Source organism: Candoia aspera, chromosome 7 (genome assembly GCF_035149785.1).
Source record: "Candoia aspera isolate rCanAsp1 chromosome 7, rCanAsp1.hap2, whole genome shotgun sequence".
Lineage (NCBI taxonomy): Eukaryota > Metazoa > Chordata > Lepidosauria > Squamata > Boidae > Candoia > Candoia aspera.
In genome coordinates this window covers 8923157-8948318 of record NC_086159.1, presented here as the reverse complement: position 1 = coordinate 8948318, position 25162 = coordinate 8923157, and the positions used below count along the sequence as shown (strand labels likewise).

The window sequence follows — 25162 nt, the reverse complement described above, 5'->3', positions numbered from 1 at the left end:
TGATTTTACACCTGTTTTATGGTGCATCATGACCCCATATCATTATTCCCATTTTGTCTGCTATTTCTCCCACCCCTCCAATTAAAAACAATAAAACCACTCTATGTCTAGTTGACAATCTTATTTCCCAATCCTCACCTGACTGAATGAAAACAAAGGGAAGATAGAATGCCTGGTTTAGTATTTTCAACTGTTTGACTCACATGGTACAACAGATGGGAAAGACCCCACCACCACCAAGCACTTAATGTAGCACTTTTAAAGACTAAATAAAATGGTCAGAACCTCTAAAATCCCTGATCTATGGTCCTCAGACGTGGATTTCTGCATATGCAAACCATCCCATTCCGGTGGGAGGGGTCCCCCCCCCCCAATGCCCTGAGTTTGCACCTGCTTCCAGATGGTGTGGGATTCTAAACCAAAAATAGATCCATTAAATTTGAAGCCTGCCCTCCCCAGGACGACGGCTCCACTTCTTTGGTTTTATCAGAGATATTAAGCCTTTGGCTCAAAGAGAGAGTGGAACACCACTAGTTGCACAAAGCAGAGCGATGTGTGTAAGGGAGGGTCTTGAAAAGTTTAAATGGAAATGTCCCACACCACAGGTGAAGACTCAAGAAAGCTACGTTAACAAATGTGATGCTGCAGAGCCTGCACCCTTGGCTCCACAGACAGGGCAGATTCCAGTAGCATACATGCACCGTTCCTCAGATAAAAGCCATGTGCTATTCATAGAAGTACCCAGCCTTTTCTAAGGACAGAGAAGCGCAAGGTGGGTCCTGGGAAGAAGCTTTCTAAAAGGTTCCCTCCCTGCTCACCTGTTCACAACAGAGTTTAGACCACTGTTTCTCAACCTCTGTGGACTTCAACTCCCAGGATTGATTTTGCTTGCCAGAAGCCAGCCAGGGGGAAGGCTGAAAATGGCGATCACGTGACCATGGGACGCTGCAACAGTCATAAATGTGAACTGGTTGCCAAGCACCTGAATCATGATCACATGACTGTGGTGATGCTGCAATGGTCATAAGTTGGTTTTTTCAGCGCCGTCGTAAGTCCGAACCATCACTAAACAAATGGTTTTTAAGCAAGGACTGCCTGTACACACACTCTCTCTCTCTCTCTCTCTCATATATATAAAATATTTGTCACCATTATGCTGATTTGATTTATAAGCCACTTCTCTCTCAAAAAAAATGGCCAAAGTGATAAATACAAATAACAGCAGCACAAAACTCTAAGATGCCCTAGCAAAGAGCCCTCTTGTAGTCTTAAGAGAACAGGAGGATGAACCTTGGAGGGACTGCTCCCAAGCCGATTAAACTCTAAAATCTCTATTCTTCCCATAAATGGAGTGACAAGCCGCAGCATGTTCTGAATACCCCACAGAAGCAGATTTAGTGGCAGCATACTGGTGAGGCATGTGCTAATTTTCTTGCCAAAATCAGGCAAGAGAACCCAAGTACAAACTGCAGCAAGAGACGAAGTGTGCAGCCCAAGGATCTCGTTGCTATGCTACATGATGCTGCACTTAACTTCCCACACATGTTTTTGTCTGTGCACATGAGCCATGAACATGGCTCAGCCTTCCAGAAGGAGTCTGAACAGCCAGACTCCTGGATAGGGTTATACTCAGTCTGCCAGCATGCCCACCCTCTGTGGTAGATGAGGAGGGGCTGGGTCTCAGCTGATTCACGGAAAGGTCCAAGGAAACTGTGGGCCCATAAGAGAAACGTCCCAGGTTTTCTCACTCAAAACAGACTTCAGGACTGTGCTCTGCACAGCCCCTAACCTTGGCCCAAATATGCTCTGGTAGCTGGTTTTTCTACCATGCTGTTGTTGTTTATTCGTTTAGTCGCTTCCGACTCTTCGTGACTTCATGGACCAGCCCACGCCAGAGCTTCCTGTCGGTCGTCAACACCCCCAGCTCCCCCAGGGACGAGTCCGTCACCTCTAGAATATCATCCATCCATCTTGCCCTTGGTCGGCCCCTCTTCCTTTTGCCTTCCACTCTCCCTAGCATCAGCATCTTCTCCAGGGTGTCCTGTCTTCTCATGATGTGGCCAAAGTATTTCAGTTTTGCCTTTAATATCATTCCCTCAAGTGAGCAGTCTGGCTTTATTTCCTGGAGGATGGACTGGTCGGATCTTCTTGCAGTCCAAGGCACTCTCAGAATTTTCCTCCAACACCACAGTTCCAAAGCATCGATCTTCCTTCTCTCAGCCTTCCTTATGGTCCAGCTCTCGCAGCCATATGTTACTACAGGGAACACCATTGCTTTAACTATGCGGGCCTTTGTTGTCAGTGTGATGTCTCTGCTCTTAACTATTTTATCGAGATTTGTCATTGCTCTTCTTCCAAGGATTAAGCGTCTTCTGATTTCCTGACTGCAGTCAGCATTTGCAGTAATCTTTGCACCTAGGAATACAAAGTCTTTCACTGCTTCTACATTTTCTCCCTCTATTTGCCAGTTATCAATCAAACTGGTTGCCATAATCTTGGTTTTTTTGAGGTTTAGCTGCAAACCAGCTTTTGCACTTTCTTCTTTCACCTTCATCATAAGGCTCCTCAGTTCCTCTTCGCTTTCAGCCATCAAAGTGGTATCATCTGCATATCTGAGATTGTTAATGTTTCTTCCAGAGATTTTAACTCCAGCCTTGGATTCCTCAAGGCCAGCTTGTCGCATGATGTGTTCTGCATAAAAGTTGAATAGGTAGGGTGAGAGTATACAGCCCTGCCGTACTCCTTTCCCAATCTTAAACCAGTCTGTTGTTCCGTGGTCTGTTCTTACTGTTGCTACTTGGTCGTTATACAGATTCTTCAGGAGGCATACAAGATGACTTGGTATCCCCATACCACTAAGAACTTGCCACAATTTGTTATGGTCCACACAGTCAAAGGCTTTAGAATAGTCAATAAAACAGAAATAGATGTTTTTCTGAAACTCCCTGGCTTTTTCCATTATCCAGCGGATATTGGCAATTTGGTCTCTAGTTCCTCTGCCTTTTCTAAACCCAGCTTGTACGTCTGGCAATTCTCGCTCCATGAACTGCTGAAGTCTACCTTGCAGGATCTTGAGCATTACCTTACTGGCATGTGAAATGAGTGCCACTGTTCGATAGTTTGAACATTCTTTAGTGTTTCCCTTTTTTGGTATGGGGATATAAGTTGATTTTTTCCAGTCTGATGGCCATTCTTGTGTTTTCCAAATTTGCTGGCATATAGCATGCATTACCTTGACAGCATCATCTTGCAAGATTTTGAACAGTTCAGCTGGGATGCCGTCGTCTCCTGTTGCCTTGTTATTAGCAATGCTTCTTAAGGCCCACTCAACCTCACTCTTCAGGATGTCTGGCTCTAGCTCACCGACCACACTGTCAAAGCTATCCCCGATATTGTTATCCTTCCTATACAGGTTTTCTGTATATTCTTGCCACCTTTTCTTGATCTCTTCTTCTTCTGTTAGGTCCTTGCCATCTTTGTTTTTGATCATACCCATTTTTGCCTGGAATTTACCTCCAATGTTTCTAATTTTCTGGAAGAGGTCTCTTGTCCTTCCTATTCTATTGTCTTCTTCCACTTCCGCGCATTGCTTGTTTAAAAATAATTCCTTATCTCTTCTGGCTAACCTCTGGAATTTTGCATTTAATTGGGCATATCTCCCCCTATCACTGTTGCCTTTTGCTTTCCTTCTTTCTTGGGCTACTTCTAGTGTCTCAGCAGACAGCCATTTTGCCTTCTTGGTTTTCTCTTTCTTTGGGATGTATTTTGTTGCCGCCTCCTGAACAATGCTGCCAACTTCTGTCCAGAGTTCTTCCGGGACCCTATCTACTAAGTCCAGTCCCTTAAATCTATTCTTCACCTCCACTGCATATTCCTTAGGAATATTAGTGAGCTCATATCTAGCTGATCTGTGGGTCTTCCCTAATCTCTTTAGTCTGATCCTAAATTGTGCAAGAAGAAGTTCGTGATCTGAACTACAGTCAGCTCCAGGCCTTGTTTTTACCGACTGTACAGATGTCCGCCACCTTTGGCTGCAAAGGATGTAATCAATCTGATTTCGGTGTTGTCCATCTGGTGAAGTCCATGTATAAAGCCGTCTCTTAGGTTGTTGGAAGAGAGTGTTTGTTATGCAGAGTGAATTGTCTTGGCAAAATTCTATCAGCCTGTGTCCTGCTTCGTTTTGTTCTCCTAGGCCATACTTACCTGTAATTCGAGGTGTCATTTGACTCCCCACCTTAGCATTCCAGTCTCCTGTGATGAAAATAACATCTCTTTTAGGCGTGTTGTCCAGTAGGTGCTGCAGATCCTCATAGAACTGCTCTACTTCAGCTTCTTCAGCATTTGTGGTTGGGGCGTATATTTGGATCACTGTGATGTTAGATGGCTTGCCCTGAATTCGAATTGAGATCATTCTATCATTTTTTGGGTTGTATCCAAGCACTGCTTTAGCCACTTTACTATTAATTATGAAGGCTACTCCATTTCTTCTGTGGTCCTCTTGTCCGCAGTAGTAGATCTGGTGGTCATTTGATGTGAAGTGGCCCATTCCAGTCCATTTCAGTTCACTGACGCCCAGAATGTCTATCTTTAATCTTGACATCTCACCAATAACCACATCCAATTTGCCCTGGCTCATAGATCTTACATTCCAGGTTCCGATGGTGTGTTGATCCTTAGAACATCGGATTCGCCGTTCACCACCAGCACCGTCGGCCGCTAGCTGTCCTTTCGGCTTTGAGCTAGCTGCGTCATCACGTCTGGGGCTAGTTGAGCTCATCCTCTGTTCCTCCCCAGTAGCATTTTGACCATCTTCCGACCTGGGGGTCTCATCTTCCGATGGTATACCGACATATCTCTGGTTGTACTGATCCATTTAGTTTTCACGGCAAGAATACTGAGGTGGGTTGCCATTACCTTCCCCAGGGATCGCATTTAGTCTGACCTCTCTGTCATGACCTTCCCGTCTTGGGTGGCCCTTCACGGTTTAGCTCATGGCATCATTGAGGTGCTCAAGCTCCAGCACCACGACACGGTAACGATCCTTTGCTGAAGTCTACCATGCTATCAAGATGTTATCTTAACCTCCTTCCCAACCTACAGCTGAAAAAGGCTTAAGTTCTCCTTAACTCCACTGCTGTTGAAAGTGATAGATTCTAAGGCTGTCCAACACTTTGGATTCAAAGGGAAAAAGGATTTTTCCGCTGTCCGCAACTACTTCAACCAGCACGTCTTTGCTCCGCATTGGGCAACAGAGTACCTGTTAAGCAAGCAAGCAAGCAACCCTGGGATATATTGTTTCCCCTCTGCCCCTACCACACTGCATGCCCCACTTCTCCCAACACCATCCAAGGTCAGCCCAAATGTGTTGGATCTTCCTCCTGCCCTGACAAAACTGTTGCTTTGCAGTCTCCAAATTACTCCAATTTTTATCAGTGCTGTAGGTCCACCACACACTGGAGAGGTTTCAGTCACAGATCTGATAGTAGCAAAGTCAAATACTAGACAGTAAGGAAGATGATCTTGATGGAAATAGACAAATACCTGGGGGCCCAGGGGGAAGTACAAGCAAGCTTACAAGATTCTGTTATAATAGCCAATCTCAATAAAGTTAGTTTTAGTCTCCCTGTGGAGTTGATTTCCTGGTCTGGTCTTTCTTATGCAGTGATTTTCAAACTTGGCAACTTGTGTGGACTCCAATTCTGGAAGTTGAAGTCCACACATCTTAAAGTATGTTGGCCGGGGAATTCGGGGAGTTGAAGTCCACACATCTTAAAGTATGTTGGCCGGGGAATTCGGGGAGTTGAAGCCCACACACCTTAAAGTATGTTGGCTGGGGAATTCGGGGAGTTGAAGTCCACACATCTTAAAGTACGTTGGCCGGGGAATTCGGGGAGTTGAAGTCCACACATCTTAAAGTATGTTGGCCGGGGAATTCGGGGAGTTGAAGTCCACACATCTTAAAGCTCCCAAGTTTGAAAACCACTGATCTAGTGGCGCTGACAAATTCCATGGACAGATACCATAAAAAGGGTCACCAGATGTAAACTGTTTTGAAGGACAATTAAAGCCATGCATGCTCCACAGACAAGTCTTGAAGACATATTTTTAAACAAAAAACATTGTCCAGGAAGGGGAGGGGTGTGCTTGCCGACATTGAACCAGCTCCCCAATGAGAAAGCTAAGCCAATAACCTCTACCTGAGCTAATGCAAATATGTTAAAGCAAACCGTTTTTTATAAGCAAAACTGTAACACTTATCAGTTTCCACAACACTGAGCCAAGCACACTTAAAAAATAAACACTGCACTTCTGGTTTGCATATTTGTTTATCAGCATACTGAAAAAGTCATTTTAACCACTTTCCTCTAGGTCAGTTGGAAATGATGAGCAGATAAATGCTAATGAAGAAAAACCGACACAGATTAATTAAGCACAAGAGGAGCATAAATCATAATGCAGTTGACACTGGCTGCAGTTTCCACCATCCGAAGCTGATCCTCTGAACCAGAGCCTTCCATCAGTGCCAAGTATCTGCTGTCTCCTAACCAAGAGCCAGCGTGGTCTAGTGCAGTGTTTCTCAACCTCAGCAACTTTAAGATGGGTGGACTTCAACTCCCAGAGTCCTCACATCTTAAAGATGCTGAGGTTGAGAAACACTGACCTAGCTGGACAGCCAGGTCTCCAAAGCCTTCCTGAAGGCTAACAGGGTCAGGGCCACTCAAATCTCAGGCAGGGAGGGAGATCATGCCACAGGACAGGTGGCACAACAGAAAAGGTCCCATCAGATGACAGTGTTTCCAAGAGGGGACCTGGAGCATACCCACTCTGTTGGAGTGTGTGGGATGGGCAGAAACAAGGAAACTGTGGCCAAGGGCATGGTCTGAAGTGTCTTCAATCTTGCCATTTTGTTCCTGGGATCAAATCAGCTACAGATTTTGTTAGATTAACAAGAAACAACCCATTTCCTTTCTGTTAATGCTTAGCATGCATAAGATCTTGGATTTGCTCCATGGCATCTACAGTTGGGCTGGAGAAACTCCAGCCTGACAACCTGGAGACCCATTCCCAGAGCATGTAAACAAAAGTGGGTTAGATGAGCCACCCAGATACAACATATTCCTAAATCATGCTGATTGTTGGAGATGTCCTATTTGCAATGCAAGCTTTGAAAGCAAACTCCAAGATAAAGAAACCAGTATTCCGTTTTCTCATACGACACTTGGCCAATCTGAAACCCCTGGATAACAGGCCCTGGCTTGAGATAAAAAAGAACTTAGGGAGCTCCGATCAATAATTCACAACAGCTCTATTATTATGGAGAAAACCAGCAAAGAGACAAAGAGGCATACAACCCTCAGAGGAAGTCAACACTGGCAACGAAAATGAAACATGCAGGCACGCACAGAGGACAATTAGTACTTTTCTGCCTGATTCATCAGCACTGTGCACCAAGGGATCACAAGAACAGAAACCAATGGAGAGCAGGCCAACAGAAATGGGAGGCAGGGAAGGAAGACATCTTGCTTGGAGAATGCCAGCAATGAGAACAAAAACAGATTATGCAGCTGGGGTGACTTTGCCATTGTTCAATTCATATCCCCACCATCTTTCCACCAAGGAGCTCAACTTCCTGTTTGAGCAGGACAACCACTCTGAAAAATGGTAAACTACACAAGGACATTTCATAATGAAATGGGGATTCATGCCTCAGCTCTGAACTTTAGGGCAGGGTTTCCCAGGTGTGCCAGCTGGGGAATTCTGGGAGTTGAAGCCCACCCATCTTAAAGTTGCTGAGACTGATAAGCCCTGCCTTAGGGCTCTGTTTTCCACTGAAGGCACCCAAAAGCAATAGATACCTGAGTCACTCTAATCTAGGTTGTTCTTGCATTCTTTCCTAATGAAGATGTAAGGATAATGATGTGGACAGACTGCAACCTCTCTTGGTAACTTTGGAGGGATCTCTGAATACCTCCAGGGCGTAGAGAAGCACAGAGATCACCTTGGAGAAGGAATGTGCCACTAGCAAAACATAGCTGAAGCCCAGGAAGGGAAGATAACATTAGCCAGGTTACTTGAAGGACTGCCTCACCCCATCACATCTACCCAGCCCACCAGAGTGGGGAGGCAGGGGATGCTACGGGTCCCATCAATGAGGGCAGTACATCTAGTGGGACGGAGAAAGAGGGGCCCCTCCCTATGGAATGTTATTCCCCCAGAGATAAGGTTGGCACCCACCTTGATACGTTCCAGGAAGGCCCTGAAGATGTGGTTTTGTCAATGGGCCTGGGGACCCCAGGTTGATACAGAGCCAATCAAATGGCTAATTTGAGTGTGTCTGTTACTACCATGGGGGGTGGGGGGGTTACAGTTTTTTTGTATCAGGGGCTTTTAATTCTGTAAGCCACCTGGAGTCACCGTGTATGAGTTGGGCAGCTATATAAATTTATTTAATAAATAAAAAGAAACTTAAACTGACTTCTCCTTAACTCCCCTTGGTATAAAAGGGAGTCAGGGAAAAAATGGCCACCAGACTTTCAAGATTCTGTAATGATAGCCCACCTCAATAAAGTAGAGGTCCGGATTCCTAGCAGAGTCTGTTTCTTGACCTGGCCTACCTCAAGGGCTGACAGTTGAGGGAGTTAGAGCTGGTTCCTCTCCCTCAGCCCAGCCTACCCCCCCCAGGGGGGGGGGAATAGGAGAAGGGGACACTAGGTATGCCTCCTTGTCCTCTTATACAAAAAACAAGGATTTTAAATCTAACCGCCACACTTTTTTTTCAACTTAGCAAAACAGGTAAAAACAGAAAATTCAAAAAATAAGGAATGCAGAAAGCATGCTTTCTTTTAAGAGACCCGTGTAGTATTAATACTGCTGTTGCAGTTCCCTGTGGGGTATCTGCTAGGACAGATCAGGGGGAAAGAGAGTCACCCCGCCCCAGCGCCAGTCCCGGTGCCAGTCTTAATGCTGAGGAAATATTTGTTGCAGACTCAAAGGTTACAGCTAAAGACAACCCATGCCCATAGGTAGACACAAAGACCTGCTTGCCAAGGAGGTCTATTTAAATGATAATGGTTACCAAGGTTACTTTTAAATTTCCACTATAGCCTGAAGTGCATTCCCTGCACCTCCATTCAGGAATTTTCCACCACATTGTTTGACTCGCCTAAGAACTCCAGATTTTGTCACGAAAAACACTTTCCTTTGGCTTTATTACAGGTCTTCTGCTAGCTTTTCGGCGAAACTATTCTGTGTGGGTCATAAATGGTGATACTAGATGGAAGTTAAATCCAGAAAGTAATCATCAGTTGATTGGTGAATGGATAACTCTGGTAGTTAGCCTTGCTTTAAGCCGAGTAAAATAGTGTTACATTAGGAAATCACGCATCTGGATCATACAGATTAAACTAACCCAAAAATGGCTTATTATACTTGCTGCAAAACTCTTGGTTGTTTTTTCTGTAACAAGCAATGCAGTCCCTCTGAGAACTCTTGCACTGGTGAGCTGTTTACAGCATATAAAGTAAAATTATTTGAAAGCCAGTTTGGTCTAGTGGTTAAGGTTCTGGGCTAGAAACCAGGAGGCTGTGAGGTCTAGTCCTGCCTTAGGCATGAAAGCCGGCTGGGAGACCTTGGGCCAGTAACTCTCTCTCAGCCCACCTCACCTCACAGGGTTGCTGTTGTGGGGAAAATAGGAGGAGGAAGGAGTATTAGGTATGTTCGCCGCCTTGAGTTATTTATAAAAATAATAAAGGCAGGATAAAAATTAAATAAATAAATTTGTTCATAATGTGCTTGAGATAGAGCTGAATTTCAGCTAGTTTGCACTAAGTCTGGTTTTGTAATGTACAAATTCAAGAATGGCCATCTCCGTATCAGCAGCAGAGTGTGAAAACGTTAAGAGCATTCCCCTATTACTTTTTAATATTGGCATTTCTGATTACAAACGCATCCATTTACCGCATGGCACAGAAAGTGGCCTGCTTATGCTACATAGGATGCAAAATGGCACTGCTGGAAAATGATGGTGGGCTAGAAGGCAGGGCACGCCTGATGTTGCACTGACAGTGGCATCACCAGACCACACACAGTTGTCATCCAGACATGCTATAAAGCTGAGTCTTCCTCTCTGTTGCATGATATGTGGCTGCAGGAAAGCAACTGTTTAGATTAAGCAGATGTCTCCTTGTTCAGAAACCAGGATCCAAAAACAGGAAGCGCCTCAGTCCACAATGAGGACACATTTGAGCTGAAAATGTAAATGACCCTCGCTGTACTGTTTTCTCTTCTGCCTTCATCCTCTCACAGAATATTCCTAGCTATCAGTCAGTCAGTCTTTCACTTTTGTAGGTAACTTTTACAAAAGGAGGAAGTGCCTCATTTGAATATGTTTCGAGTTGGATCATAATGTGACAACCCAGAGTGAATCTTCTGTCGCATTCTAGGTAAAAGCTGAAAGTTTGTAAGTAAACAAACAGGAGGTCTCCAGGATAATGAGACTATCCAGTTAACCAGTGAGCATTTCAGTTCCATGGGGCCATGGCCCGCACCTCAGGACCATTCTCCAAACCGAACGATGCTTAGCTGCTTCTGTAAAAAATGAGGATGTGTCTGTGGCCCTTAAACTGCCTCTGAAGCCTGCTTGTCCCCAACGACTTCACACAGGAAATGAGATTGGAGCCAACACCATTCCACTGCCCCTCTAAATTCAAGGCACCCAGTTGCTCCTCCGGATTCTCTGAGCGCCGCAGGCAATAGCCTGGAGCCATATAATGTCTTCTCACCCCCAGCAGAATAGATATCAAGTGTTCACACCAAACTCAAGGGCCCTAAGAGTTAAGTAGAACTTGGCCCACTTCCAGAGCACACCTTTAGAGCGACAGAATTAGAACTCGGGAGTGAAAAAGAGGGAAACAGCCTAGCTAATAAGGCAAGGAAATACAGTTATTTCAGCCAGACAAGAGTTTTATAAGCCTCAGTGATTAGCCCCTGCTAGAGAAAGGCCACGCTGTCCGTTGAAGAGGTCCATGTTCTTATTCCTTGTTCTGACAGAACATGAGTTATGCACATCTGCATGTAACAGGCGTACGATGAACCTTCCATGGATACAAAACGGTCCACTTAAAATGGACGCTGCCCCTAGAGCTTAATCACATCTGACGGTTACATTTTTAATTAGGTGCCATCAGATGGATAAATGTCGCCATGATCAGGTCAGGTCCGAACGTCTTCCGTTTGGAAGACACTCACATCTTCTCTGCCTAAGATTGGATCAAGCAAGCCATGGCTTAACAGTGCTCAGGCTCTCTTCTTTAACAATGCCCTTCTCCCCGCTGCAGAGGATCCAAACCTAATGGTGGCAAACATGCATGTGGCATTTTTAAAATGGTCTTCCCCACTTTAGCATCAGGGCCTGGAATGTCTCAGCATACATGGAGGGGGACAGGTCTGGGAAAGCAATTTTTAAAAGCTGGGACGTATCTAGCCCCCTGGAGTCATGTATGTGAGATGGGCAGCTATATAAATTGGATGGATGGATGGATGGATGGATGGATGGATGGATGGAGACCCTGGTGCTCTTTGAGCTTGGTTGCTTGCTTGCAGATGCTTCATTACTCAACTAGGGAACATTATCAGTGCAAGTAAGTGTGGCATTTGCTCCCTGTTTATACACAGTAGCTTGCTATGACAGTGTTGGTGGGGGTGGGGTTCACACTTACTTGGCTGATGATGTTCTCTAGTTGGGTAATGAAACGTCTGCAAGCAAACTGCCAGGCTCAGAGAACACCAAGGACTCCACAGTTCAACCCTGAGCTGTATATATTCCCTTCTATTGGACGGAGGTAGATAGACAGACAGACAGACACACAGACCAAACAATTCTACTGGCATGTTATAGTTCTAGTGGCATGTTTGGAAATGTGATGGATAGCTGCTTCCTAAAACTCATGGTTTAGGCAGGATGAATAACAGGGGTCAAAGACTTCAAGAGTTGCATTTATGAGATTACCTACCAAGACATTCCTAACCAGCAAGGCTTGCTTGTGAAGAAACCTGCCTGCCAACCCAAGGAGAGGTTCATCATGGCTAGGAAATTACACTGTCGCACTAGGAAGCTGTTGGGTTCAACTTCTGCACAAAGAGATTTTTAAAAAGGCCACAAATACATTTTCTACCAAGAGCTTGGCCCAGCATGCTAATTTTGCCGGCTAATTCTTTGGTACACAAAATATGTGCTCAAATTTCTCACGCAGCTGTGTAAGGATGAGGTAAGTAGATATCGGATTTAACACCCTTTGCCTCTGCTCTAACCTGGCCTATCAGAGGGTTGTTAATATGAAGACTGTGCCAGACTAGAAATACTCCAGACTTCAAAAGGAGCAGATTAGCCAACAGACACTCTTTGGGCCTCACAACGCCAGTGTCTCTTTGGCACCAAGGCATGCAAATCTGAGTGTGAGCGTCCTGTTCGCAGCCAGCATTGAGTCAACTTCTAAAAAGCAAGCAAGCAAGCAAGCAAGCGCAGGAAGGCAGACATCTTCAAAGAAAAGGGTGCAGTCAGGCAGACACCCTGCTTAACAACTGAATCCCTTTGCTGGCTTCCCTTGATCACTCTGGATCATTTAAATCTCAGCAACGTAACAGGAGTCTAAATACTTCACTTTAAAAATCACAGCAAAGAGCAGAAGATGACATCTAATTACAATTAGGGCAGTTGGCTCACTAAACACCCCACTCCCTTCCTACAAAATGATATACAAGCCATGGAAAGCAAAAAAACCCACTCCATTTGCTACGTAAGAGCTCAACTACTTTTCAATAAGTAGCATAGTATTATCAATTCCCCAACTGCTTCTGGCAATGACCAACAGAAACTGCCATTTTATACATAGTGGCATGGAAGTAAACCCTACTGAAGTTGGTGAACTTCATTTGAGCAAACACTAAAAAGATTGCACGATTAAAAACCCAATATGCACATACTGTAGCTGTTTTCCGACATTACTTTTGGGCCCAATTAAAGACGTTCTCTAAACCGACTGCGTCCAGAAACTAAGAATGCCATGCAGGTTGAATTGGTAATCTTGGGTCTACTTAGCTGACTACCTTTGCAATCCCTCAGATGTTGTAGGAATGAAGAGCCCATCCAAGATAAATAGCTGTTGAATTATTTACCTTAAACTTTGAATGGGAAGGTCAAGAGCGCAATCTGACACCTATTAATACCTCCTGCTGCCCAGTATTGCTGAGCTCTAAGTTCAAGAACTTCCGCTGCCGCCTGCCCCAATCTAGGCTTCCTTTAGATATGGAGACCAAGTCCCCAAATTCCCCAACTAGAATGGCTCTTTGCTGAGAATCCGAAGAGTCACTAAATTAGGAATGGCACAAAGAGGAGAGCTGAACAGAAGGAACCTTTTACCATGAGCAGGAAATAAGATGATCAACAGCATCCCCTGATAACTTATGCCCCTTTGTATACTAGGAGGGAGAAGATGCATCTAGGACATGACCATTTCCAATCCCATGTCTAGCCTTGGAAACAAGGTGGCATCTGGGGAGGGGTTTAGTATTGCTTCTGCATTGTTCCTTCTACTCACAGATTAGGAGACACATGAAACAGCTGATACCTGGATTCCCAGGGGGACACCACTGCTACTATTTGGACTCCAGAGAAAGGAAAGCAAGTTTTGGGGCAGAGACAGGTCACAGGTAAGAGCAGAACAACAGATGAAGCATGGCTCCAAAAGATGGTGGAGAAAATCACAGGAAAAAGAGCATGCGGAATACAACGCAGAAAGCAAAAGGAAAGAGGAAACCACAGCAGTGAGGTGGAGAACAAGAATGTCCTGGTGAAAGAGGAAAAAAAAAATTGATTCTTAAATATAAAGACAGATTCGAAAGGTGACAAATTCCTTTTTTCCAATAGGTTTTTGGGGAACACTCTTTAGAGAGTCTGACAATAACAGTCTCCTGAAAAGTGAAATGTGAATATAATGCTTGGAATTCAATGTGAGTACCCCATCGATAAGCCCTATATTAATCCTTTCCCCCCTCTTTAGCCACACACCAAGACTCTGACCAGTCTTTCCTTCATGGCCCACATCAACTATTCCTTTGTGATATTTATTTCTTCCAGACATTTTCAACCAAGTTGGTGTAACCATAGCTCAAACTTAGGAAGGACGGACAGCTCCAGGTAGGAAAAAAATGAAAGAAATCTAGGATTGGATTGTCAACCTTTTGGAGGGGAAGAAGCTAATTAGCAGGCTCGCTATAGGAAAGGAAGCCTCATTTAATCCAAGAGTTTCTAACTTGAGTAATAAAGGGGAAGGAAAGCTCTTTTGAGTAAGGGGGAGCTACAACACCCTTAATGTGCCAACAAAGTTGTCCCATTAAACACAGTTTGAACCAACTCTCGGGTAGCGGAGCAACAACTTCTGTTCTCAGCACACTTGCGGCAATTTCCCCTCCCCAATCTCTCTCCAGCCGCCTCCACTCTTCTGGCATAACTCTTGACACCCTTTAATTTCATACAAATGCCTCCAGGACAAAAGCAAAACTCTTGAATAGAAGATGCTTCCTCCCTTGGTAGCTGCCCCTCCCCTCTGAATGTGTATTTTCTTCTTCCTCCACCACCCCTGCAACTGCCCCATTTTATTCATATTATTCAACTTGCATCATTCCCCATCTAAGGCCATCAAGCAAACTTGGGGCATCAAACTTGCTTTGTCTACTCTGAATGTTCAATTCATGGTGAATGGCAAGTCTCTTACGCCAGCATTTTTCTTGGAAAGAATGCCTCTAACCCCCCATCCCTTCAACTTCAACACCTATCATGAATTTTAGGAAGTTGTTCAAAAGTAGCCTTCTAAGATGACACCCAGACCTGTTCAACACTGGCTTTAAACTTTCTCTTTTCCTCTGGCAACTTTCTTCTCCATGTCAAATGGTCAGAATATTTTGAGAGAGATGGACAGTCTTTCCAGAGAATCTAGGGATATCTACATTTCTTGGTCTAATCTTCGATAAGCCAAGTAAATGTTACTATCCAAGTTGGATTCTAAAAGTTTGTCCTTTTTCTGCCACAAGAGTCCCCAATGTTGGACCACAAGAAATTACAATGATCCATTTTTATTACAATGCATAATTTAACACTGGAATTGCTGTTTATATAGCAGGCCACTATTGGAGACAGGATACTAGTTAACAGAGACCACCGGTCTGTCCTGCAAAGCTAGTGTCATACTCTTAAAAGCCCGGGCACTTTGTTCACTGCAAATACTTGATGGAAGGTCTTCAGCAAGAAGCTCATCCATTTAACTGCAACAAACACACCCACAAGGGCGGAGGGTTCAGATGTCTTTAACCCCAAAAGCATTTATACATCTGAGATCAAGTTGCATGCAAAATTTTGAGTGACAGCCCGACGTTTGACTTTACAAATCCATTTTGGGGTGCCGAAAGAGTTTGTCCAAAGGCAAATGTTCGTCGCATATAATCTCATTTGTATTTCCTAGCAGAGATTAACAGTTAATGTCATTTCTGACACACATCTACAGAGACTAGTATAACACCAGCAGAGTTAAAGCAGGACCAAAGATGTAGGGTCCCCTGGATGACCAAAATTGTCCTAAATAGATGCATGGTATAGAAAAGCTAACCTTTCTGTTGCTGGAAAATCGGAGGCCAGTCAAGGCTCTAGGACAATGTTTCTCAACCGTGGCAGCTTTAAGATGCATGGACTTAAAATGCAGGCCGGGGAATTCTGGGAGTTGAACTCCACACATCTTAAAATTGCCAAGTTTGAAAAACACTGTTCTAGGAGTTCCATCTATTAATTAAGGATTCATGTCAATTAAGTTCTGAATTTCTGAAAGTTAGTTTCAGAACACCACACCTTAATATAAACAATTATAAGTTTTTCCCCATTAATTTATTTTATGTTAGTAAGTTTATGCTGACAGCAGGAAATAGAATCTACTGATTCTCCATCCTAATCAGTGAATCAGAAGAGATGCAAAGCTTGAGCTTTCAGCCACAAGTTCTGAATCACTCCATTTGCAATGTTATCTAAGCAAATTTTAGCTTCAGTTTTATTGCTGAGCCTTCGGCTCTAAGTACAAGCTTTCTGTTCCTCAGCAACCAGACCCGGGCAGCACCATTTTCAGGTACTGAAATAATTATGCTTTTATGAAATAAAAGCATTTTGCATCTTTTGAAATCATTTTGAAATTTTGAAAAAGCAAGTAATGCTTTTCAAGAAGCAGCATGGACCTACATTATAATTCTAAACCAGAGCTGCATAAACCTTTATTCCAGCAAGCTTGGTAGACATTTGTTAACAAGGAAGTACTCAACACCCCCAAGATTAATATTTATTTCTTCTACGAACACATCATTTTATTGGGATTTATAAATTAACAGGACATACAGGAATGCTAACCCATATCATTATGGATGACCCCATATCAAATCATTTTTGCTATTGAAAACACATGGCAAAATAGTCCCCAAATGCCAGCTCAGCTCAATGGTATATTTAATTAAGTAAATAAACTGAACACAAGGAACATTTGTGATGCTAGTTATAGCATCACAAATACATATCACTGTATATAAAGTTTGGTTATATCTTCTATGAAGGCTTCATGGTGTCCTATCTTCCTCTAGGACAGTGTTTCTCAACCTTGGCCACTTGAAGATGAGTGGACTTCAACTCCCACAATTCCCCAGCCATCCTGGCTGGCTGGGGAACTGTGGGAGTTGAAGTCCACTCATCTTCAAGTGGCCAAGGTTGAGAAACACTGCTCTAAAGGGCAAAGAAAAAGAAAAAGTGGGGGTAGACCATTTTGGCCACCAGTCTTTTGCAAAGCCACAGCATCATTTGATGGCCTCTTACTGCTCTACAGAAGATTGGGAGGCTGAGATATGCCCCCCCAGTCCCTCAAAATTTACCTTTACCCGAATAACTCACTCGAAGTAGAGACTGTATCTGTGACCCTGCTCAATAAACACCAATCACAGCTTTCTGAATCTTTACAACACTTAGTACTGCACACGCTCCTTGTTGTATATATCTCACCTCCAATAAGCTACTGCATGAAAGCCATTTTCAATGATACGTATTGCTATGGTAGGAGGTTTACATGGAAAACAAAGCTGATTTATTTTCCAATGCTCAGAGTGGAAAGTCACCAATATTCCAGCCAGATTCAGCTAAAATGGTCCAAGTAGACTGTGGTTCAGGGGAAACCAGTCACAGCAACTGTGTTGTATTAACCCAGATTTAGGGTTACATTTTTGTGTGAATCCAGCCTATTAGAAATATATTAGAATTATGGGACATAAATATCCTCCTTGGATTATTTGCTTGGCACTACAGTAATGACTATAACATAGATGATTCCATTCCTCTCCATTCCCACAGTTTCACAACCCTCTTGAGACGGAGCATGCATAATTGAAATCCCAACACAGGGGCTGGTGCTGTTCTTTTACGGACTCCAAATACAGACCCGCTAGAACATGGCTTAGACTCTAGTAACCACAACAACATAACTTAAGGGACAGCAAGACTGTGAAGTTCTACCAAACCCAAGTCCACAGCTGCTCAGTCCCACCAGCCAGAAGGCTTCAAAAGGGGTTCAGGGATGACTTCTGCACGACTGCTCACCAATATCAACAGCAAACAGATGTCTGGAAAGGAGACCCGGGGAGGGTTCAGAGCAAATGGCTTTGAAGCCCTCACACTTTGAAGGACTGTCGCCTTAAGAAAATTTAGATGCAGGAGACAGGTGAAGAAGGTCCCTGGAAGAGCCTCCAGGGAATGTAATCTGGGTATTCCTCTCTATTAGCCCCAAGGGCAGTATTGCTCTTTATGCTGCGCTGGAAGAAATGTTGGGAGGCAGAGGGAGGAAGCTTTTTAAGAAAGGGGTCACTGCTCGGAAGGGGAGCCGTGCCTTGCAAGCAGAACCCCCTGGTGCTGCCAGGCGGAGCTGCCCGCATTCCTGGAACAAGACCAGGTGAGCAATGCCAGGCTGGCGGGAGGAAGGGTCCTGAGGTCTTTGCCTGGTCGGGCCAAGAAGCAGGGATGCCCGTCGTCCTCCGGGGAAGGTCCAAGGGCCACCCCTGGCAAAGGGCAGGAGAGAGACGCTTGGGGCCACGCAGGGGGATGGCCAGAGGGGGAGTCAAGAGGGGGCGGGCAGGCGGGGGGGAGCAGCGTTGCCAGCGGCGGGGCTCTGGACCCAAGCTGGACCCAATTCCCAGGAGGAGGGGCTGCAAGACCCCCAAGGCTGCAGAGGGCACAAGGAGCAGGGGGGGGCTCCCTGGGGAAGAAGGCACTCTCCCCTCCCCTCCCCGGGCGAGGACTACGACGCCCAGCACCCCCGCCGCCGCGCCGCCTGGGGGGATTCTGGGAAGGGCAGTCCCGGCGCCCTGCGGGAGCCCGCAACCGCGGGCAGGCAGGGGATGATGGGCACCGACGTCGCGATGGAGAGAGAGTGGGCCGCCCCCCGCTACCTTCTTCACGGTGCGCGGCGCCTCCGTGACGGTCCCGTCGGGGCTGACCAGCGCCTCGCCCAGCGGCCCGCCCCCGCCGTCGCCCCCGTCGCCCGCGGGGCGAGGCGGCGGGGCCTGCGCGGGCGGCGGCGGCTCGCAGCGCTTCATGGCCGAGGCCTGGGGGGCCTTCGCCGCCGCGCCGGGGGCCGGGGCTGCGCTCTCCCCCGCCACGGCCAGGCCGGGCTCGGCGTGCGGCGGCGGCGGCGAGCAGGCGGCGGCGGCGGCGGCGGGGGGCTTCTCCAGGGGCCCGGCCAGCTCCTTGAGCTCCACGGCCGGTGGGGCCGCCACCCGCACCGACATCATCCCGCAGCCTCGACGCCTCTCGCCCGTTCGCGGTCTCGGCCCGCCCGGCTCCCTCCGGCTCGCCCCGCCCTCCGCCCCGCCCCGCGCGCGGGGCACGCCGGGAGGAGAGTCAGCCGCCCGGCTCTGCCGCGCGGCGCCGACCCGGGGGGGGAACTCCTGCTCCCGGCGGGCTGTGTGCGGGGAGCCCGCGCCGTGGGATGTGGGAGCTGTAGTTCGGAGCCCGGCTGTTCGGGCTGCAGAAGCGTCCTCCAGAGCTGCGGGTCTGCAATTCCCATTAACCCAGTGTTTCTCAACTTGGCCACTTTACGAGGGGTGGACTTCAACTCCCAGACTCCCCTCGCCAGCATGCTTTGAGATGGGCGGACTTCAACTCCCAGGATCCCCTAGCCAGCATGCTGCATTAACCAACCACCAGGGTCAAGGGACTCTAGCACACATCATCTTTTCCCGCTAGCCAGCATGGATGATGGCCATCATCATCATCACCATCATCATCATCCCTAGCCAGCTGACCACCCCTGCTATCCTGGTGGGCACCACATCTGCCCTACAAAAATCCCGAAGTCACTCCAGGAATGCAGTGTTCGGCATGCCTGTGCTGCCGTCTAGTGGCCATCCGGATTTTTTCTGCCTTTCTGTATCTGACGCCGCTTCCCCCAACATGCCTAAGCTGGTGGCTGAGTTTCATCGGCTTTCTGTTGATAGATTTTACATATATAGAACTTAAGTACAAATATATTTCATATTCATGTATTTTATATTTAGTATATAATTCTAACACTATCTTCCAAGAAGTGAATGCAATGGGCTGGGTGGCCGCAAATCTAGAAAAAGGAAGAAAAAGCAACAGGAAGACAAAAGCTGACCAAGTTGCCTGGGGATGAACTTATCTGGCCAGGATAAGGTGCAAGATGGTTTGTAAGGCTGCTATCTCAGCACTTAGCGGCTCCTAGAGGGGATGAAGGAAAGGTGATGAGATCTTTATCTAGGCTGAACAAATTTAGCATGTAAAGAAAATCGATGTAGGATAATGCTGTCTTCAGAATAAACGAAGAGATTGGTTCATGTCAGCTGCACTGAACCCATTAGGGTTAGGAGGAAACCCAGTTCCACTCACTGGCTGTGGTCCCCCAACAGGCTGGCCCATTTTTAACTGAGCCACAGTTCCCTGAATAAGCTCACACGATATTCTGAACCATAACCTAATCCCCAAGCTGGTTTACAGAACACCCAGACCACAGCCTTTTCAACGGTACTTTTCCCCACCCTCTGCATACGCACCTCTAGCATTTTCTGCAGTATGGAGTGACATCAGTTGACACTAGTGAACAGTATACACTGATTGCCATTTTATATCCCCACCCAGAGCTGCAAAGTTTGAGTTGGGTGGCCATAGAAATGCATAAATTCGGTTTTTAGTATTTACTGTAAATAAATAACAGAAAGAGAATCAAGGCTGTGAAAGGCATTTGCAAGCAACCTGGGGGACACGGGATCGATGTGGCCTTTTTTGTGCAGGATACAACAATTTAAAAGGCTAACAAACCTTGGATTTTCTCAGAACTCTTCCTATGGTCAATGAAATTACGTATTTATATATTTATTTCCTAAGGTTGATAAACCACTCTAATCCATAGTGACGCTGAGCAGTTTATAAAACCTTCTCCAGTAAGAGGATTAAAAATAATACATCAGCATAGGGGGGAAAAGTAATGAAAACAAAGAACAAATTCAGTCATATGCAGAAAGAGGGAGATAAGATAGGGCTTATCTTTCTTTACCTGTGATTTCAGAGGCGAAACAATGCTGATGTCCTGTCCTTGTACTCCAAAGTCAAAGGGATTGTTCAGGAAGTTACTAGGGCCCACAAAATCTTGTCCTTCTACTCAACCTTCAATTTCTGATTTTTCCAGTAAGGCTTAGCAGGAACTTTACAAGACACAATCATGGAATGGGATCTGTCATTCCCCGGGGGTGATGCAGATGTACTCTGCATATGCTCTGAGCCAGTGACAATCTCCACTGCTCCTTCAAGGGCTCTGTATAAGGGTTGGTTCTGACACCATGGAATTTATTGATTAAGTCAATTTATATGGCTGCCCACCACACAAACGTAACTCTCAGCAGCTAAGAACACATAAAAAAAAACCAAGAACAAGAACTGCAATAAAACCTGTGATGGTTCATAGAATCCAAGGGTGGAAGGGACCTTGGAGGTCTTCTAGTCCAACTTCCTGCCCAAGGCAGGAGTCCTCATACCATCTTAGACAAATGGTTGTCCAATCTCTTCTTGAAAACCTCCAGCAATGGAGCGCCCACCACTCCGGGAGGCTAGCCGTTCCACTGCCTAATAGTTCTCACTGTCAGGAAATTCCTCTTGGTTTCCAGGTTGGGTCTGTCTCTGATGAGTTTCCACCCATTGCTTCTTGTCCTACCCTCAGGTGTTGCTGAGAACAAACACAGGGAAAACCCCAGAGTCACAGCATCTCACCAGTTAGGGATGCCCTTCAGTATCAAGCATGCTGCTTGGACAGTGGGAGGTCCAGGTACCAGGTGCCAAGAGGGCTGGAAACAGCCAGCCTGGAAGCAGACCATCTTTGGGGGCAGATGTGAGGACCAATCTTCCTCCTTCACTCTGGCTGATGGAGGTTACGAAAAGGAAGGACAACGCAAACTGCTCTCACTCAGGATCAGAGCACTTCCAGTACAGACTCATGTCAATTCCTGTCCATTTCCCTAAAATATTTGTCAACTTGTTTTCCAGAGTTCTAATCCACTTTTTTCTTCGGGAGGTGGAGGGGGTGGACCCAGCACTCCCTTCTCCTATTTTCCCCACCACCACAACCCTGCAAGGTAGTCTGGGCTGAGAGGGAGGGACTGGCCCGAAGTCCCCCAGAGCTTCTGTGGCTGAGGGGGGCCTTGAACCCCGGTCTCCTGAGTGCCAGTCCTTAACTGCTCCGCCAACAGCCACGCAGGGCTGAGATGCTGAGAGCTTCAGTCCCAATGCTTGCAGAGTTGCGGTGGGAGGGGGGGAGGGACTGCAAGGAAATCCCACAGCTCTGGACTAGACTGGGAAGTTGGAAAAAAGTCTGGGAAGTAGGCAAATTATTTTTTTGCATTGTGCCAAAGGAGGTGGAAAAGTTGCCATGATGAACTGAACTCAAGAGTTTTTGCTCCAGAACTGAACGGAAGCCCCATGGCTTTTAGTTGTACTTATCTATTGATCGGATTCATATCCTGCCTTTCATCCAGGAACAAACCTGCATTCCCTCTTCCCACTCCCCCCTGCGAGGACCCCTCTGCCTAATTTCCAGACACTCATTGCTGAGTCCCAACAATCCTCCCCTTTCCAAACAAGGTTTCCTAGAACTAACATGACATGTTGGCAGAGCTGGCGTGTGCTGTTAAGCTATGGTGTGCTTAACCTTGGCTTACTAAATAAAATCCAATTTGCTGGAGTTGTACAACACAGACATAAACCATGATTTACAGTGGCTGGGTTCATTCAACAGGCCTAAACTTGCTTCCAGATATTTCCTGGTTTTGCAAGGTGTGTGGAATCACAAGCTAACAAGATAAGCACAATGTTGGGGCAAGATATTTAACCACCATCAACCTCCCACCCCAAGAAACAAGTAACAACCAAGCTTAGCATGTTGAACAAATACAGCTTCTGGGTCTTAAACTTGGTTAAGCATATTGTGTGAACTCATCTGCTAGGGCGCAAGGCAGCAAAGTACATTTTGGTTGAGGGCACCATGAGAAACCAGTTGGTTGTGTTGAAATGGCTGCTGAAATGCAAGGTGAAATTGACCTCCAAATTAAAACTGCCATTTTTTAAAAAATGATAGAGTTCCTATGCTTATACAGGGAGTCCTTGCTTAACAACCGCAATTGGGACGAGAATTTTGGTTGCTAAGTGATGCGGTCATTAAGTGAGGCATTACATGACTGGACCCGATTTTAGAACCATTTTTATTGTGGTCATTAAGTGAATCACTGCAGTCATTAAGCAAATCACACAGTTGTTAAGCAAATCAATGGTTTCCTATTGATTTGGCTTGTCAGAAGCTGGCTGGGAAGGTTGCAAATCGTGATCATGTGATGCAGGTCATAGATGTGAGCGGGTTGCCAACAGCCCAAATCACAATCATGTAACCATGGGGTTGGTGCAATGGTTGTAATTTTGAGGAGAGGTTGTAACTTTTTTAGCCCCGTCATATCTCTGAACCATCGTTAAACAAATGGTTGTTAAACGAGGACTACCTGTAACGCAAATGCCCAAAGCTACGTCTCCACCTGAATCTTGCCAGCAATACGTAGGTTAAATTAACCATGGCTTTCTCAAGGCGGCCAGGTTTCTGCATTCCCACAAAACACTAAATCCTGAAAAAAACACATCCTCTGGGCTGTCCTGCCCATTAGGGGAAAATGTGGTTGGTTAACTGGAGGCTTTGCGTGTCATGTAAAGAGAACCCCTTGGCACCGATGTCTGCAGGGTGTGGTCAGAAAAGTCAGAATGGCGGCCACAAAGATGTGGTCAAACCTCCGCCTGTTTTTTATGTATGATGCAATGCAATGGTGTGTTTTAATGTGCAGCGCAGTGCAACAGTGCAATCAAACTTCTGCCCTTTTTTTACTGCACATGGCAGCCACCAGCCTGACCTGTCTGAGCATACTCTGCACCCCGTCCCCCCTGGACCTTGCCTAAAAGAGGCAGAATGTCTCCTGCCATACGGAGCCTGTGCCAGGGCACCCTGCTGCAAAGTATAAATTCTAAGGCAGGATTTCAATTCGGATTAATGCTAATGTCCCGGGCACGCTCACAAAAACATACTTCTATATTGAGCTTGGAAGCAAATGCAGCTCGTGGCATATTCCGTGGCGTTCTGCACGGAAGTGTGTTGGCACATTCCTCTTGAATATTTGTACGGAGGATCAGCCACTCCATCCAAACCAAAGAAACTTCAGCTGTGCTGACGGTTCAGCCATGGCAACACAGGCAGGGTGTTTATCCGGATGAAAAAGAACAGTGTTAGAAGAACAGCTATTATGCGGCCAGACCACAGAGATCAAACGCAAGTAAGATTTAGAGAGCCCCCTTCCACTGGCACAGTCAGGACTGACCAGACTGGGATGGGACATGGTTGCACCACAGTAAAAACACAATAACCCTGGACTGCAGACTTACATTCAAAAAATGTGTATGGAAATTGAGAAACAACATCGGTGCCTGGAACGGTATTACCCAAAATCTTGTAAATTCTGGTATGGGGTGGTATGTGGCTCCCCCATCCCGAAATCCATCATGAGCTCTTCCTTGGCCCATTTTACTCCAGGGCTGAACTTATGCTCAGGGTGGGGACGCTACACTCAGACAAAAAACCTGACCCATTATTTCAACAAGAGCTGCCAAATTATTACAGATGGTTTGAAGCTCACTAAATAAATAATTTTGGTTGGGATAGGCCTTCCAGATGTCTGGAGGATTATAATCAGCTAGGAAATGACCAGAGGAGGATGTCAGAATCATAACATTTAAGGCTTGGAAGCGATTGTGGATCTACTCCAGGGTTTCTCAACCTCAGCAACTTTCAGATGGGTGGATTTCAGATCCCAGAATCCCGCAGCCAGCATGCTTTCAGAAGTATGGACTTCAACTCCCAGAATTCCCCAGCCAGCATGCTGGCTGGGGAATACTGGGAGTTGAAGTCCACCCATCTTCAAGTTGCCAAGATTGAGAAACACTGGCTTAAGGGGTTCAACATTTCTTGGTCCTCAACAGAAGGCTGCGGGTGTGTCTGTGACTTGGTAGTGCCAGTTTATTCCAGTGATTTCTGCAAATGAGGGTTGTGTGGGGAGGGGAGGCCCCAATGCAGAGACAGAGTTCCAGATCTTTCATCCCAGGGCGGAGAAGCAAAAGCTGACCAGTCCTTTCCAAGACTCAGGGCTCGCTAGGGGGTCCAGCTTCGCAATGCCACATATATTTGATAAACACAAGTGAGGAATTGAGCACATGCAGAGAGTTTTCTCCTTGCCACTTTGGGGGCACAAGTAGCCTCCCTCCCTCCTGCCATCTGCAATTACTTTTCCCATAATCCCCGGGCAATATGGCAATTTACAAGGGTTGCACCTCAACCTGTCTGTAGGTCAGGTCAAAGCAAGTCAGAAGCTAGAAAAGTCAAGACGCAGGAAAATGTTGGCCACCACTGCATCTCCATGTCATCTTGGTGGTGAAGGAAACACTTTCCTTGGGCTACCAGAGTTGAGGCTGTGAAACTGCCCTTGTCCAGGGGATGGCGGC

The 25162-nt window shown here is 46.1% G+C and overlaps 1 protein-coding gene across 1 annotated transcript in view; it reads right to left on the bottom strand.

The window, feature by feature from the left end:
• AHCYL2 (adenosylhomocysteinase like 2) overlaps positions 1–18907 on the bottom strand; it is an 82300-nt gene extending 63393 nt beyond the window's left edge. Inside the window, exon 1 of the mRNA XM_063308661.1 lies at positions 18517–18907. Coding sequence (XP_063164731.1) covers positions 18517–18858 — 342 coding nt within the window. The 5' untranslated portion in view covers positions 18859–18907. The remainder of the gene's footprint in view (positions 1–18516) is intronic.
• Positions 18908–25162: the final 6255 nt, after the last annotated feature.